The sequence below is a fragment of the Tricharina praecox genome (assembly GCF_024521635.1).
Source record: "Tricharina praecox strain CBS 144465 chromosome Unknown BZA05scaffold_7, whole genome shotgun sequence".
Classification (NCBI taxonomy): domain Eukaryota; kingdom Fungi; phylum Ascomycota; class Pezizomycetes; order Pezizales; family Pyronemataceae; genus Tricharina; species Tricharina praecox.
In genome coordinates, this window is record NW_026250409.1 from 1,273,407 (window position 1) to 1,286,903 (window position 13,497).

General features: G+C 55.2%; 7 protein-coding genes across 7 annotated transcripts; 2 read left to right on the forward strand and 5 right to left on the reverse strand.

Annotated features, from left to right (window-relative positions):
• Positions 1–678: 678 nt before the first annotated feature.
• BZA05DRAFT_443569 (uncharacterized protein) lies at positions 679–1,335 on the reverse strand (the record flags this gene model as incomplete). The annotated part of the gene is made up of 1 exon (XM_051486851.1): positions 679–1,335. One exon carries the CDS (start codon positions 1,333–1,335, stop codon positions 679–681), a length of 657 nt encoding a protein of 218 aa, XP_051341382.1.
• A 109-nt stretch (positions 1,336–1,444) lies between these two features.
• BZA05DRAFT_253998 (uncharacterized protein) lies at positions 1,445–2,070 on the reverse strand. Its single transcript, XM_051480059.1, has 2 exons — positions 2,063–2,070; positions 1,445–2,003 (listed from the first exon to the last, which is right to left on the reverse strand). The coding sequence occupies exon 2, from the start codon at positions 1,893–1,895 to the stop codon at positions 1,554–1,556; it is 342 nt and encodes a 113-aa protein (XP_051341383.1). The 5' UTR covers positions 1,896–2,003; positions 2,063–2,070; the 3' UTR covers positions 1,445–1,553.
• A 525-nt stretch (positions 2,071–2,595) lies between these two features.
• On the forward strand, positions 2,596–3,110 carry BZA05DRAFT_254010 (uncharacterized protein). Its single transcript, XM_051480060.1, has one exon. The coding sequence runs from the start codon at positions 2,698–2,700 to the stop codon at positions 2,998–3,000; it is 303 nt and encodes a 100-aa protein (XP_051341384.1). The 5' UTR covers positions 2,596–2,697; the 3' UTR covers positions 3,001–3,110.
• Positions 3,111–4,878: 1,768 nt separating this feature from the next.
• BZA05DRAFT_393032 (uncharacterized protein) lies at positions 4,879–6,029 on the reverse strand. Its single transcript, XM_051483178.1, has one exon. The coding sequence runs from the start codon at positions 5,599–5,601 to the stop codon at positions 5,203–5,205; it is 399 nt and encodes a 132-aa protein (XP_051341385.1). The 5' UTR covers positions 5,602–6,029; the 3' UTR covers positions 4,879–5,202.
• Positions 6,030–8,510: 2,481 nt separating this feature from the next.
• On the forward strand, positions 8,511–9,992 carry BZA05DRAFT_371165 (acyl-CoA dehydrogenase). The gene is made up of 2 exons (XM_051481667.1): positions 8,511–9,003; positions 9,064–9,992. The coding sequence occupies exons 1-2, from the start codon at positions 8,574–8,576 to the stop codon at positions 9,930–9,932; spliced, it is 1,299 nt and encodes a 432-aa protein (XP_051341386.1). The 5' UTR covers positions 8,511–8,573; the 3' UTR covers positions 9,933–9,992.
• A 7-nt stretch (positions 9,993–9,999) lies between these two features.
• Positions 10,000–11,798, reverse strand: BZA05DRAFT_254030 (Alpha/Beta hydrolase protein). Its single transcript, XM_051480061.1, has one exon. It carries the CDS (start codon positions 11,657–11,659, stop codon positions 10,067–10,069), a length of 1,593 nt encoding a protein of 530 aa, XP_051341387.1. The 5' UTR covers positions 11,660–11,798; the 3' UTR covers positions 10,000–10,066.
• A 517-nt stretch (positions 11,799–12,315) lies between these two features.
• BZA05DRAFT_393037 (uncharacterized protein) lies at positions 12,316–13,421 on the reverse strand. The gene has a single exon (XM_051483179.1). It carries the CDS (start codon positions 13,315–13,317, stop codon positions 12,433–12,435), a length of 885 nt encoding a protein of 294 aa, XP_051341388.1. The 5' UTR covers positions 13,318–13,421; the 3' UTR covers positions 12,316–12,432.
• Positions 13,422–13,497: the final 76 nt, after the last annotated feature.

Here is a 13,497-nt window from a genome sequence, read left to right on the forward strand (position 1 = left end):
TCATGTTGCAGACTCCAGAGTGCACTGTACTGAGGATGGCAGCCCCACCACCACCACCCATCACCGCCGCTACCCGCGTCGTCGGATGATATGGGACGGATATGAGGCGGCCCTCCGTGAAGCTGCAGACTGCAGTGCGCGAGATAGCTGGTTGGTTGGTTGGTTGGTTAGTTGTCGGCGAGCCGGTGGAACGTTGCACTCAGGAGCGTACATTGTAGAGTACATAGACGCTGAAGTGGCAGATTGTTTCCCCTCTCACCCGCTTCGCACTGATGGGCTTGACTCGGTGATGGATTGGAAAATGTAAACCACCCCCGTATTTAATTTAATTCAATTCGGTAACTACTTAAGTACGTAGTTGACGCTCAGTACCGTAGAGACCGGAGTATATATTACAATGTAGATCACTTGATCATCCCCCATAACCATCAAACATGTACTAGAAACATAACCCCCCAAACCCGCTCGTGCGCAATATCATGACATTCCAAAAACATATGCCAGACCAGACCAGAAACTTGAAAAGACTCGAGAGATTCCCACAAATGAAGCCGCAAAACACCCGCGATGATGAAACAATGGAAGAAGGAAGAACAAAAGAAAAAAGAAAGAAACAAAGGAGGAAAAAGTCCATCCATCCCGCCACAATAAACAAGTGAACGAAAGAAAACGTAGTCATCACCGCCGTCTCCTCCCCGCGCCCATCTCCGACGCCTCAGACGCATCCGACGACGACAGCGACGAGTCGGTATCGGACGCATTACTACTCCTTGAATTCCTCGAATTCCTAGTGCTTATGTACCTGACGCCGCTCTCGGGCCTTCTCGCGGACGGTGTAGCTGCGATCGTATTACGTCTCTCGACGGTCACACCGGGCGGCAGGGAAACCCTATGGGTGCGACCACTATACTCAACCGGCTGCTCGAACCTCCCGCTCAGCGGGCGCTGGGACACCGTCTGCCTTCTAAACGGGGGGCTGGGGGCAGCGGACGGCGGCAGCGCGTACCGGTGGACCTGCGACGGCACGGCATCGACGATCTCGACGTATCCCGCGGCGTCGCTGCCGGCTACACTCGCGTTGTACTCGTAGCGGGGAGGCGGCAGGTGCGATGGAGGAAGGATCAGCGCCGCGGGCACGCCGGTGTAGATGCTGTCGCTGTTGCTGCTCGAACGGCTGTGGTACGAGTCCCGCCGTGTGGGCTTGCGCTTCGTGTGCGCCTGTTCTTTCGGCCCCGTGTACCCGTATGTGGTCGTCTTGACTACTTGCTTCCCGTATGGTGTTCGCTCGATCTCTTGGATCTCGACGCCGAAGAAGGCGGGGAATTTGAAGCACATGGCTGGTGATAGACGGATTGGGTAGGCTGACTGGGCCGCGAGTTGTTGTACTAGCTATCGAAGGAGGCGGCGAATTATTTCTTGCTGGATAGGAAGCCTTCTTGTTCTTCTTCTTTTTGCGAGTGTCTCGTAATGGTGATACACGATGATTATTTATGTGGAGGGGGTTTCGAATGCGATTCTCTCCTTATCCGGGGGGAACGAAGGGGAAACCCGCTTTATAACCAGCCATCGCATCGCATAGGTACCATAATATCACGGAGGAGGAGGAGGAGGACGCATAGGAGGTAGGCCTGTCTTCGAGCGTGCGAATAGGTACCAGCGCTTGCTGCCGCAGTTTCGTTCCAGCGCGTGCACACCCACACCCACCCACACCCACCCACACACGGTATCTCCAGACTCCAACACCGATAACTCGCCAAGCAGTGGGCGCCGGCCAATGGGAGCGCTGTTGTGGGAGAACTTCGACTTCGCCCCATGATCGCATGCAGCCGTCCAGCCATCCAGCTATCCATCCAGCCCCAGCAGCAGGCAGCAAAGCACCAAGCACCAAGCCGCATGTCGGCCGTGCAACTCGGCGTTTACAGGAGTCCCTAAGAAAGTAGGTGCTCTATGTAGCTACCAGTACCGGTACCTGGCAAACAGCGATTCCACCCACGCGGTTCGTCCTGCCTCGTAGTTTATTAGACCCTTGATAACTAACGGCCTGTCATTGCTACATACATACCTTCCCTGCACAAGTACTAGATCTCCGAGTACTGAGCAACTGCCCCCATGGCGCTCGCGTTCTGAGTGTGTGTTTTGAAGATCAATTGGACGAGTGCGCTCCAGGCTCTAGCGGCCAGCCATCATCACAAGGCTCTGGCTGGATCCACCGCATTCGAAACGACGGCGTTTCTTCTTCCGTCGGTGAAAGGCGAGCGATAGAGCTTCAGCAAAAAGGTATTGGTACGTACGTATCGATCCGCCAAAAGTACCATCGGTACGTCACTGTACTTTGCCGGCGTTCTCGCGGACCAGCCAACTGGTCCAGAACGTCCGAATCGTCTGGGTGCTGCGAGCCCAGACGGTCGACCTAGATGTAGAGTAGGTAGGATACCTGAGGTATCGTAGACTTCCAGACATCGTTGCAAGCCTCCAGAGTCCAGATAGTCCGAAGCGAAAAAGAAAAAAGAAAAAGCCGAAAAGAAAAGAAGAAGGAAAAAACACGCATCATCGCAGCTGTCGTGAATCCCCCCTCCCCCCTCCCCCCTCCCCCCTCCCCCGCGAATCGATGCCCCTCATTCACATTCTCGTCCGCCTCAAACCACCACTACCCACTGCCCAGAGTACCAATGCGCGCATCCGTCTGCGCACTTACCAATGGGATGGGCATGCGGACGTCGAGTCGTCGACAAAGTGGCAGCAGCAGCTCTTCTCCACGGGTGGCTGCTGCTTCGTGAGCTGCGAGCTGCGATTTCATTCGCTACTGCACTCTACATTAGTTCGTGCATGCAAGATGGATGGATGACCGCTGGCGCAGGCTGTAGGCTGTGGGATCTCCGTCCCTCGTCGCATTGGGGTCAGCCATCTAGCTCGAGCTCCAGGTCGTCCCCCCCACCCGAGAACGAAACTTTTCCGACGGTGAGGTTTAATATCGTCAGCCTGATTGCCAGCGAAGCTTGAAAATCTGCTCTGCCCCGCCCTGTTTCGGGTCGGGCTGTTTTTCTGCGCAGAGCCTGGGAGGGATTGGGTTGGACCGTTGGTTCCTGCGAAATCGGTAGGAGCCAGCAGCAATCATTTGCTGTCCCGGGTCGTGTCACCAGCGCGCATCGCAATCGTGGCGGGCGAGGAGGGGCGCTGGGCGGGCGGGATTTCGCTGCGAGTCTGCGAGTCTGCGATCGTATGTATGAACCCGAGGAGCGAGGGAAAGATGTGCACTGGGTGGGTGGGTGGCTTACCCATCGACTGGTCGACTGGCCGAGTGAAGGGTGGGTGGTGGCGGTGTCGATAGCAGGGCGCCGGCCGAGGAGAATATGTAGCTGCTGGAGCTGGTATCAGCGTTGAGCTAACCAAGCTGTTACACACCTATTCGTCTACGTATTCGCACAAGGCGCGAGCATACGAATACCCACTCTATACGGTAGATAGTAGCAGAACCCCTCCAACGATAAGGCTTGAGCTGAGCAGGCTGCAGAACTCGCCTCAAGTCGTGAGCGCGGTACCACCGGTAGTAGAGTTCCGAACTTCTGATAGCCTCGTTCGTTTCTGCGCGTGCCAATGTCCCGCCCCCTCCCCAGCCTTCTTCTCGGCATTGAGACACGAGCCACGGGTAACGAGCCTGTTGATGGTCGTCGACGACGGGAATCGGAAGACGATTGTGTTGAAACTGCGATTGGCAGTAGGGAGATAGTGAGAGACCCACGACCGGGTACGAGGGACATAGAACGTGATTCAATTGAAGAGAAAAGAAAAGAGGTCTTTACCGTCTATGAACTTTTGGGGATAGCTGTGGTATTGAACAACAGAGGCGACAACCATAACAGAAACGCAGCAAGCAGCAACAGAAACATTTCAACGTTCAACGTTCAACGACCGCATCGGGTTTTCCCTACATAACGCTTGGTCCAACCCACGTTTCTACAACGTTGTCTTTTTCCGCCGCTCTCCGACGACGCCAAGCTGCCTCTGCTCCCGCTTCCCAAAGTAGGTTTGTCGTGAGGCAGTCACTCGATACAGTCTACCTCAAGTTCCAACATCCATCACTGGGCCCAACATAGCTTTCCTCGCCCTCCACCCGGCCCTTCCAAGTTCCCGAAGATAACTGGATAGTAGCGATAGCACGCCCATCCACACACATCATCATTTCCACTGCGGCGCGCGAGTGTCAAGTGATACCCGATGAACCCCTTACGCCGCAGGCCTGCTGCCATGCGGTCGAGCAGCCAGGTTTCATAGGTACCTACCTTGATTTCACACATAGATCACCGTCGGTGTCAGATCCATCTGTTTATGGAAGACGGAGCGCACGGGCGCCGTACCTACACGTAAGGACTCTATTTCTGGCACATCCAGCGTCTAATAGCGTCTAATATTGGTCTGCCGATCGCTAGTGATCCAGCCTACGGGGCGATTGCAATTTGCACGGAAGCGCTGGCGCCAGCGTAGACTAGACTAGGTGCCGAGGGAACTGGGGACTCGGGTGTGGCGTCTTGACTGCGGCCTTGGCGGTGCTGGTACTGCGGTAATATGTAAGTACGGAAGGACTCAAAGCAAGGGTTGTTCGTGGCTGGATAGCGGTACCCCAAGCATGCTAAAAACATCGGGGCTACGGATGGAGAGCTCGACTCGAGTTCTACATAGCCGTAGCTTAGTGTACCGACTCTACTGGTAGAGGCCCGTGACTCGTGAATTCTTCCAGGCCATGGAACGTAGGTACTATAGTAGCGGACGATTAGATGCTAGCAGACATGCCTCTTCATGTTGAAAACGATACGTGAGTATGTACATTCCATAGGTATTGTCGCAGAATATGAGTCTTCGAGGCCAGCTGGATATCGTACTCTGCACAAGTCTCTCGGCAAATGATTGATCGCTCTCCGTTTAGGAATCCTGATGTATGTATGCATTTACTTACATACAACACCGACGTTCATAAAGATACATACAGAGGACAATCCGCCAGCAGGCCGCTCTTCTCCCGCGTCGGCGCCGAACCGACTCTCCAGTGTCCACAGCACGGCAGAAGGCCAACCAAAGCGCAGAACAGAACTCATCGCCAAACAGCGTGCAAATCGTACACAGAACCCCATACACCGTAACCCATGAAAGCCAAAAAATAAAATACATGTCCCATGCGTACCTTCCCCGCACCTCACCGCACCCCGCTCAACGTTTCCTCCTCCTCTCCTGCGCCAGCCCGCCCCTCCTCCTGCCCCGCCCATTCACACTGCCTCCCTTAACCGTATGTTTCCCATCCGCCTTCGCGCCCATCTTCGCCATGGCAATCGCCCTAGCCACGGCACCCTCCGCCGCCGCGGCCGCATAAGCGGGCGTAGGCGCAGGCCGGGTCTGCCGCGGCGCGATTCCGCGCAGCCGGTCTGCTACTGCCGGCGCGCCCGCAAATCCAACCGCCCCGCCCGCCCCGCTCCGTCGCTTACTCCGTGACCGTGAGTAGTCCGATGTGGATGTGGATGAGGACCCGCTCGGGAGGGGGTTCACGAGTCGCCAGGCGATCAGCGTGAATAAAGAGATCGGGAGGAGCGCGGGGAGCGTTATCGCTGGCATCGTGGGCGGGGCGGGGTGTGTGGGGTGTGTGTGTGTTTGCTTGTCTGTTGTCTGTGGCCTGTTGTCCGTTGTCCGTTGTCTGTTCCGGCCGTGGAGAGTTGGTTCGTGGGCCGTGAGTCGTGACGGGTGGGAAAAGGAACTAGGTATCTGGTACGTATCTATATCGAATGCAGCTCGAGAGTCGAGATGGAAAGAATGCTCGATATATATACCAGCCCCGCGAAGTCAACCTTGAACCGCCTACCTCATACCCAGCCAGACTGCTCTAACCACATGTGACAGGGAGAGGATGCCTTGTCGGTGAGGGGGCGGGGGACGGCTCGCTTTTTTTGTGCCCCTGCAGCCAATGTGAACCGCGGTGGGCTGTTTGGGGGTAATCAGACGACGCTGTAGCCTGTAGGCATTTGGCTCAGCTGCTGCCTGGTGCATAGAGTGCCGTAGAAGTGTCTACTCTAGATACTAGTAGAGCCGCAACTACATATGCACATACTATTAACTCATTCATCAAGTAACTAATCGGATACGACACCTGGAACTCGTCCTCTCGAACAGGTCTTGCCATGCGAATGCTTTTGAAGTTTTCTGGTAGTAAGTACGCATCAATAACAAATCATCAATGATCTCCAGATCCAAAATTACTCGTGGAATCAGCACCAGCCTGTTTCCATTACGGTTCTCCGAGTCTTTTTTTGGGCGCTCCGAGCCTTCGAGCCTCTGACAGTCTGACTGATTGTCTAGTGTGCCTACTACTAACAGCTAGTAATGGTATGTAGATAGACAAACCATCCGAATGGCAGGGGACTTTTCTTTTAGCCAGACCGACGGTGAGTAAGTCGGGTACTAGTACACTGCCGGTACATCGCTATGTAGGCATCTTGATGTTATTTACTACAAGGTAGGTAGTATGAGTACATCCTGAAGCCATGTATCATTCCTCGAGTCCTCGAGTCCTCGACTGAACCTGCGGTTACTGGCGCCCTGGCGACGGCCGGCGCATGTGTATACAATAGCAGCGTTAGGTGACGGACGCGCCAGCTAATGTAGTCAGTAGTAGCACAGCGGCAAGATGAACGACTGCTCATCCGCCTGCTGAACAGCGGCCGAAAACGAAGCTGTAGTACTAGTACTAGTCGTGTGGATGTTTCGTTTCGCTTTTCTGCACACCAGCCCTGCATAAAGGAGGAACTACCGCCACTCTACTGCATGTAAATACTAGTACTAGTAACTACGGTACATAGTGTCGGTTCTCGATAGCGCTTCGCTATCTCATACATACCGGTACATACCCCGCTCACGAGTCACGACCGTCAACTCGGATTTCATGCCACGTGCACTCGGATTGTTATGATTCTCGTTGAAATAGAAGCCACTGTCGTCACTTTTCCAGCATATTGCAGATATTGCGCATTTGTTATATTGGTAATATTTGCACGCCTCGAGGAATCCTGTTTATTCTCATACTTGCTTGCTTCTGGTTCTATCCGGTGGGTAGGTATGTCTAGCTTGTCATCCGCTGTGTTTTGCGGATTAATGATTAATCAAGCAACTGGAAGTCTGGAACATCACACTCATATTCTCAACACGGATTCCTCACTTATACTCTATGATATGTACCCACGTTACCGGTATGCCGTCTCTGTGTGTCCAGAGTTGGAGTGCGACGGGTTGAACGTTCCTCTTTTCGGGTTTGTTTGATGATCGTTGAATTCGGCCTCGGTATGTACCTACCTAAGTAAGTAGATCATGGCAGTTGGATAACTTGGATTACCGGTCGAAAGTTCCCGGAATAGGCGTGCGGGTTACGGTGGATGGGAGGATCAAAGTAGTTGGGGGGAACGCTGTATATATAGTGGATAGGCGAATTGACCTTCTGTCGACTCTCGAGGCCGCACGATGCTCCATTTCCCTAAGGGCTAATGGAGTCGGCATCGCTCGTTTCGGGCTTCCTCTTTGGTCCTATTCATGAAGTATATGCCGTGGTGTCTGTGGAACGTTTATGACACGGTATGTACCATGTACAACATATCCATCAATGATGGTTACCTCAGGGCGACAGCGGCAGCCCGTCTCTCATGGATACGGCCTACCGCGCCTATTGTGTCAGCCCTTGGGTCCGTCACTCTTCCGGGAGCCATTGTACGCGGGGTGCAGGGTGCAGGGTGCCGCGTGCGGGGTGTGGCTTACATCTCGTATTAACCACACGGCAAGATAGACTCAAATTCATGATCCATCGGATCACTGGATTTTAAGTTCCTGGTTCCTGTTGTAATATCGAGTCATTCGCTCCTTAGGCGTCCGTTCCTTAGTCGTTCCTTAGTCGTTCATTGCGTAGTCGGTTACTCGGTCATGACGACGGCGGGAAGCGCTGGCCACATACTATCCCTCTTTTATGTCTTCTCTCGAGACTTTCAGACTCTCTTAATACAATATTTATTCATACTTTTCAACAGTTCCCCGTGTTTTGGAGAGCGGAGATATCCGTATCATACGATGCAACTATCGACTCCGCTGCTATGTACCTACCTATCGATATCACTCGCCGGCAAACCCCCGACTTTCGGCATCTGCTTTGCCGTCCCCGCACTGCCCATTCCAAATACCATTCCACATAGCAATCCGATCGCTCGTATTCCCCACCCCCGTAGGATCCATTAGCGATGTAAGATGCTTACCATAATATGCGCCATGCCGTCACGGTGCCAGCACTGTGGCCGTACGTATTACTGTATTATCCCGGCCCGCTCCCATGGGAGTATCCCCGCCGCTGCAAGGCGTGGGCGCGTTGTAGGCTGTTGGGGTTGTACGAGTTGTACAAGTACATACCGGCAGATATGGTACCTGGGACGGGATTTGGAATGAATATCCCCGATTCCTCCGCGGAGGTCCGGGGGATGCACAGAGTAATACGGAGTATATATCTCCCCACCTGCCAATGACCGAATGTATTCCTCGATCACAGCTACCTATTCAACATGACAATCACCTTCACCCTCACGCCCGAGCAGCAGCAGCTCCAGCAGTTCGCCCGCAGCTTTGCGGACGTCCACTTGCGCACTGCACACGCCGTGTACACGGCGCCGCACATCACCACCACGCAGGCGGCATTCAACAGTATCCGCCCCGTCGTTAGCACCGCTGTCGCCGCCGGGCTGGTGTCCGCGCAGATCCCTAGTGCCCTGGGCGGCACCGCTGGCGACTCGCCACTGCTTGACGCGGCAATCCTGGTCGAGGAGTTCTTCGTCCATGATTCCTCCGTGCCCATCGCGATCCTGAGCGCGAGTCTGGGGTTGGCGCCCGTGATCATGGCCGGGACCAAGGAGCAGCGGAAGGAGCTGTTAGCACCGTTCCTGACGAAGAGTGGGGAGCCATTGGCGTGCTTGGGGTTCTCGGAGAAGGGGGGCTGTGAGTATTATACACATCCGCGGGGGGAGGGAATCAGTGTGGGCTAACAGCGAGGATCAGCGGCGAATTATATCCTCAACCCTGCCCTGACGACCGCCATCGTCTCACCCGACGGCAAGGAGTTCGTTATCAACGGCGGCAAGCTCTGGGCCTCCAATCTCGGCGGCTGGGACTACCGCGGCGCGGACGTGATCTCGCTCGTCTGCCGCGTTCTCCCCCGCGTGAATGCGCCCATCGCCACAGGGCCGCAGAACATCGCCATCATCGCCATCACCCGCGGCGACATCGCCGCAAACGAGGAGTCCGCGTTCACGGCGGTGGATCAAGAGGACACGCTGGGCTTCAACGCCGTCTCCGGGCCCGCGGTGACGTTCATGAATCTTCGGGTTCCCCGCGAGAGATTGATCGGTAGCGTAGGCCAGGGTCCGGAGCTGGTGAGCAAGGCCTTTACCGGCAGCGCGGCGATGGTCGGCGCAATGGCGTGCGGGATCATGCGCGCCGCGTTCGAGGACGCGCTGGCTTTCGCGAAGCGGGAGGCGTGTGGTGGGACGCATCCGGTGATTCACCACCAGTCCGTGGCGGATCGATTGATCGAGATGAAGATGAGGCTGGAGACGGCGAGGTTGCTCACGTGGAAGGCGGCGAGTGCGTTTGATGCTTCGCAAGGGCAGGATGTCGAGGGGTGCTGGATGGCGAAGGTTTATGCGAGTGAGGCGGCAACGGAGGTGGTGCAGTTGGGGATGGCGGTGTTGGGCATGGAGAGCTACAGCCTCAGACAGAGGTTTCCAAGGCTGTTGAGGGATGCGGCGTGTCTGCCAATCTTCGATGGAGGGAATGTCGGGGTGAGGAGGAGGGAGTTGCAAAATTTGTTTGAGGGCGAGGCGTATGATCCGCTGGCTTTTGCGTATGGAGGCCAGTCCGAGGCCTAAATATGTCTGCATTTCACGTATGATAGCTGCCTGCATGTCATGTATGATATCTGTAAGAAGAATCATTGAATCATCATGTACATACGCTACATAAATAAATAGTACAAAGCATCGCAGTCTGCAGGTTCGCAACATCAAATCTTCGCCATAGTGACCGCCGCCTTGGCCCCTCCAGGCACATCCTTTACCTTGCCGCCTCCTCCATCCGCCAACTCATTGCATCTCCGCGTAGCGGCTGCCAGCATCTCCTTAACCTGCTCAAACTCGAACCCCCCAACCTTCAGCTCACTCTCCGGAACCTCTGTGACATCCAACGTCTTCGGATGTATCCTCTCCCTCTTCCAGTACCCGTCGCCTGCGTCTTGAGCCCCAGTAGCATGTCTAACAAACTTCCCCATGCTCGCCCATGACATATCGGCAACCTTCAAATGACCTAGCATTGCCTGGAAAACATGCGGCATAGCCGTATAGATCTCGAGCCTCAGCTTGATCCCGGCGGTGTGCAGTCGATGCGCCAAATACAGATTCTGATCCCTCAGACACTCATCGCCAACGCTCATCCACACGGGCACCATTTCCCCCCTTCCACCAACCCAGCTCTCCGCCAGCAGCGGCGACACAAGCGGGTGGGTCATGAGCCTATCCGGCGCATAGAACTGGGTTCCTCCGCGCTGCTTCCGGATCTCGGCATTCCACGCGGGACTGTCGGCGTAAACTATGGTCGCGGTCTGCTGCGGTAGCGGGAGGTAGTCGTACACCTCACAGGAGTTCTCGCTACCTGCAGTGTACCCCGACATCTCGCCGAAGCTGCGTGGGACGTCGCACCATGCCGATATCAGTGCTACGCCGCCGGGGAGCGGGACCGCAACGTCCTGGCCGTACCAGTGGACCTTCCCCGTGCCCGTGCGTGAAAAGTGGATCAATAGCTGCAGTAGTGCCAGGGATAACCCACCGCCCGCCGAATCGCCCGAAAACACAATCTTCTCCGCCGCAATCGGTGCATGCATCGCTCCGGGCGGGGGATATAGCAGATACAGATACGAAATCAGGGCATCGAGAAGAGGTCCAGGGAACGGACTCTGTGGCGAGAGCCTGTACCTCACCACGAACGCTCGTGTCTTCGCTTGGCGACTCAGCTTCACCGCCGACGGCCGGTGCGTATGCGGATCGCATAGGTAGTATGCACCGCCGTGGAGGTAGAGTATAGCACTGTCCTTCTCTTGCGTGTCCGCTGCCAACGCAGCATACGTTTCCTCTGGAGATCTGGCAGCTTCGTCGGCAGGTCGAGGAGTAGACCGAGACGATATCCACTCCCCAGACAACCCCTCCGCACTGACTTTCAGGATCGCCTCTTCATCCCCCGCTGCCCCAAGCGCGATAATGGCAGCACGTATCACGTCCTCCCCGTTGAAGCCCTCGCCGGGCGAGTAGGACACCTCGGCACACCATGTGTCATCCTCGACCTTGGTCGGCTTGAGGGTATCCGCCTGCGCTTTTTCGACGGTGGGCGGAGCGCGTCCAGGTGCGAACGGCTGTGCGATGGCGGACTTGATGAATGCAACGGTGAGGGTGGTCTTGAGGTCCCAGTACTGGGCTTGCGGCGAGAACGAGAGGAGGTGCGAGCCCGTCTTTAGGACCAGGTTGGGGAGGTGCGGGAGGAGTAGCTTGATCACCGCCAGAGGGTTGACCTTGGGGATGCCGGTGAGGGGGGTTTCGCTTTCGGACATTTCGGCAGTGCTAAATCGAAGTATGTAGCAGAAGCAAAGGGACAGGAGGGAAAGGTTAAACTTATCAGACTCTTATGGGGGCGGCATTTCAATGGCCTGGCCATTGTCGCTTCCACAATTGCCATGATAGATGCCGAGGCTACTATGATGTGCTCTAACTATGGGTCTGCGTGGTCGTCCCAACCCCTGAAAGGAAGCTTTAATAGTGCGGATTTGGGATCCGTACATGCCGAACCCCAACCCAGCAGCTAAGACCACATACTCTGTGGCGACTCGCTCAACTTATCCATTGTTGTCGGTGCAGGAAATGGTGATGAATATGGCGGTAAAAAGATATGTTGATGTGTTTAGAGAGAAGGCTGAGAGCTGACAGAGTGTAGGAAATAAGGTTAAAACCCGTGCCTTCCACCGTGGCTAAGTAGCGAGTGATATATTGCAACAGTGAGGCCGCCCGTTCAGCTGTCATTGGAAAATCGGCCAGGTTAGCTATATCTTCGATGTTGCTGGATACGGTACATCTGTGATCCGTGAGGCGGTATTGCGGGTAGCCTGAGAGATTATTAGGAACGAGTTGAAGTTTGAAAGAGTGCACAGATAGGAAAGAGTTGAAACTTGAAAGAGTGCACAAATGAGAAAGGATGGGATTCATTGCGGGGCCTAAGTATTCAACTACAAAAAAATATCCAGCCAAGAATGTCAAGAAACACAGAGGCGACATCTGGTATGAATGCTGATAGGTACTCCCGCATCACTCCCACCCCTGCTTCTCCAGTTCAAAACGGAAAATCCCACATAATGTACTCCGCCCAAGTACGCTTCACGGCTTTCCAGTACCTCTCCTCATCACCCTTGGCATGGTTCACATGCTTGGTTCCTTCAAACCGCTCCATCCTCACGGCCTTGCCGACACGCCTGGCCATCTTCGCATGAGCCTCCACATCCTCGGCCGAAACGACCCCATCATCAGTTCCGTAGAGGTAGGTCAAGGTCGTGCGAGCCGGCGTCACTGAGCAGTCCACCAACGACTTGTAGTCCACCTCGAACACCTCGTCCGTATTCGGAATTCCCAGCAGGTGCAGCATGATCGCAGCCACAAACACAAATCGGATATAGATCCAGGTCAACGCGAGGAGGCGGTAGTACCATGGCAGGCCGCGGACGGCAAATGCGAAGCTGCGGGCAACGGAGGGGATGTCCGAGGGGACTGGACACGAGTCGAGGATCAGGCCGCGGATCGGTAGGAACTTGCCGTTGAGCATCGCGAGCTTCTTGAGTTGGTGAGCGCCGCCGAAGGAGAATATGTGCGCGAGGCATTTGTACTCATCCACGAAGGCGGTAATGACGGATAGTGCCGAGCGGAGCGGCGAGAGGTTGCTGGAGACGTAATCGCGGGTGGAACAGGTTACCAACAGCAGTCGGCTCGCGGGGTAAAGGTTGACGTATTTGTCGGTGTATTTGGAGATGTGGCGCGGGGAGGCATTGAGCCAGGTGCAGAGAATGATGAGTGATGGGTCGTTGTAGCGGCCCCTTGGAGCGTAGACGGGAGGCCGGTAGTATTCAACACAGCTCGAGAGACGTCTGAAGGCGGCTATGGTATTGGTGGGTGCCCACGAGGTGGGTGCGTTCACAATGGTTTGACTGATGATGGTGGTTACCATTGCGGTGGTGGTGTGTAGGAACTTGCTGGGAGGAGGGTCGTGGTTTTAAGGTAGTTGTGTAGATTGGTTATCAAAGTATTCAAACTAGCGTACGTGAATTGGGGTATCACTGTCGGTAGCTAGGCTTACGTGCTTGCCTTACCTTGTCTCTCTGTAAGATTTTGTTCAAACTCTAGGGCC

What these genes read in the sequence shown, in the direction of transcription:
- BZA05DRAFT_253998 (XM_051480059.1), bottom strand. Translation starts at nt 1,895, where the DNA reads ATGCGGCTTGGTGCTTGGTGCTTTGCTGCCTGCTGCTGGGGCTGGATG.
- BZA05DRAFT_254010 (XM_051480060.1), top strand. Translation starts at nt 2,698, where the DNA reads ATGGGATGGGCATGCGGACGTCGAGTCGTCGACAAAGTGGCAGCAGCA.
- BZA05DRAFT_393037 (XM_051483179.1), bottom strand. Translation starts at nt 13,317, where the DNA reads ATGGTAACCACCATCATCAGTCAAACCATTGTGAACGCACCCACCTCG.
- BZA05DRAFT_393032 (XM_051483178.1), bottom strand. Translation starts at nt 5,601, where the DNA reads ATGCCAGCGATAACGCTCCCCGCGCTCCTCCCGATCTCTTTATTCACG.
- BZA05DRAFT_371165 (XM_051481667.1), top strand. Translation starts at nt 8,574, where the DNA reads ATGACAATCACCTTCACCCTCACGCCCGAGCAGCAGCAGCTCCAGCAG. An exon ending in GTTCTCGGAGAAGGGGGGCT is followed by an intron (nt 9,004 to 9,063) that starts GTGAGTATTATA and finishes AGCGAGGATCAG; the next exon opens with CGGCGAATTATATCCTCAAC.
- BZA05DRAFT_254030 (XM_051480061.1), bottom strand. Translation starts at nt 11,659, where the DNA reads ATGTCCGAAAGCGAAACCCCCCTCACCGGCATCCCCAAGGTCAACCCT.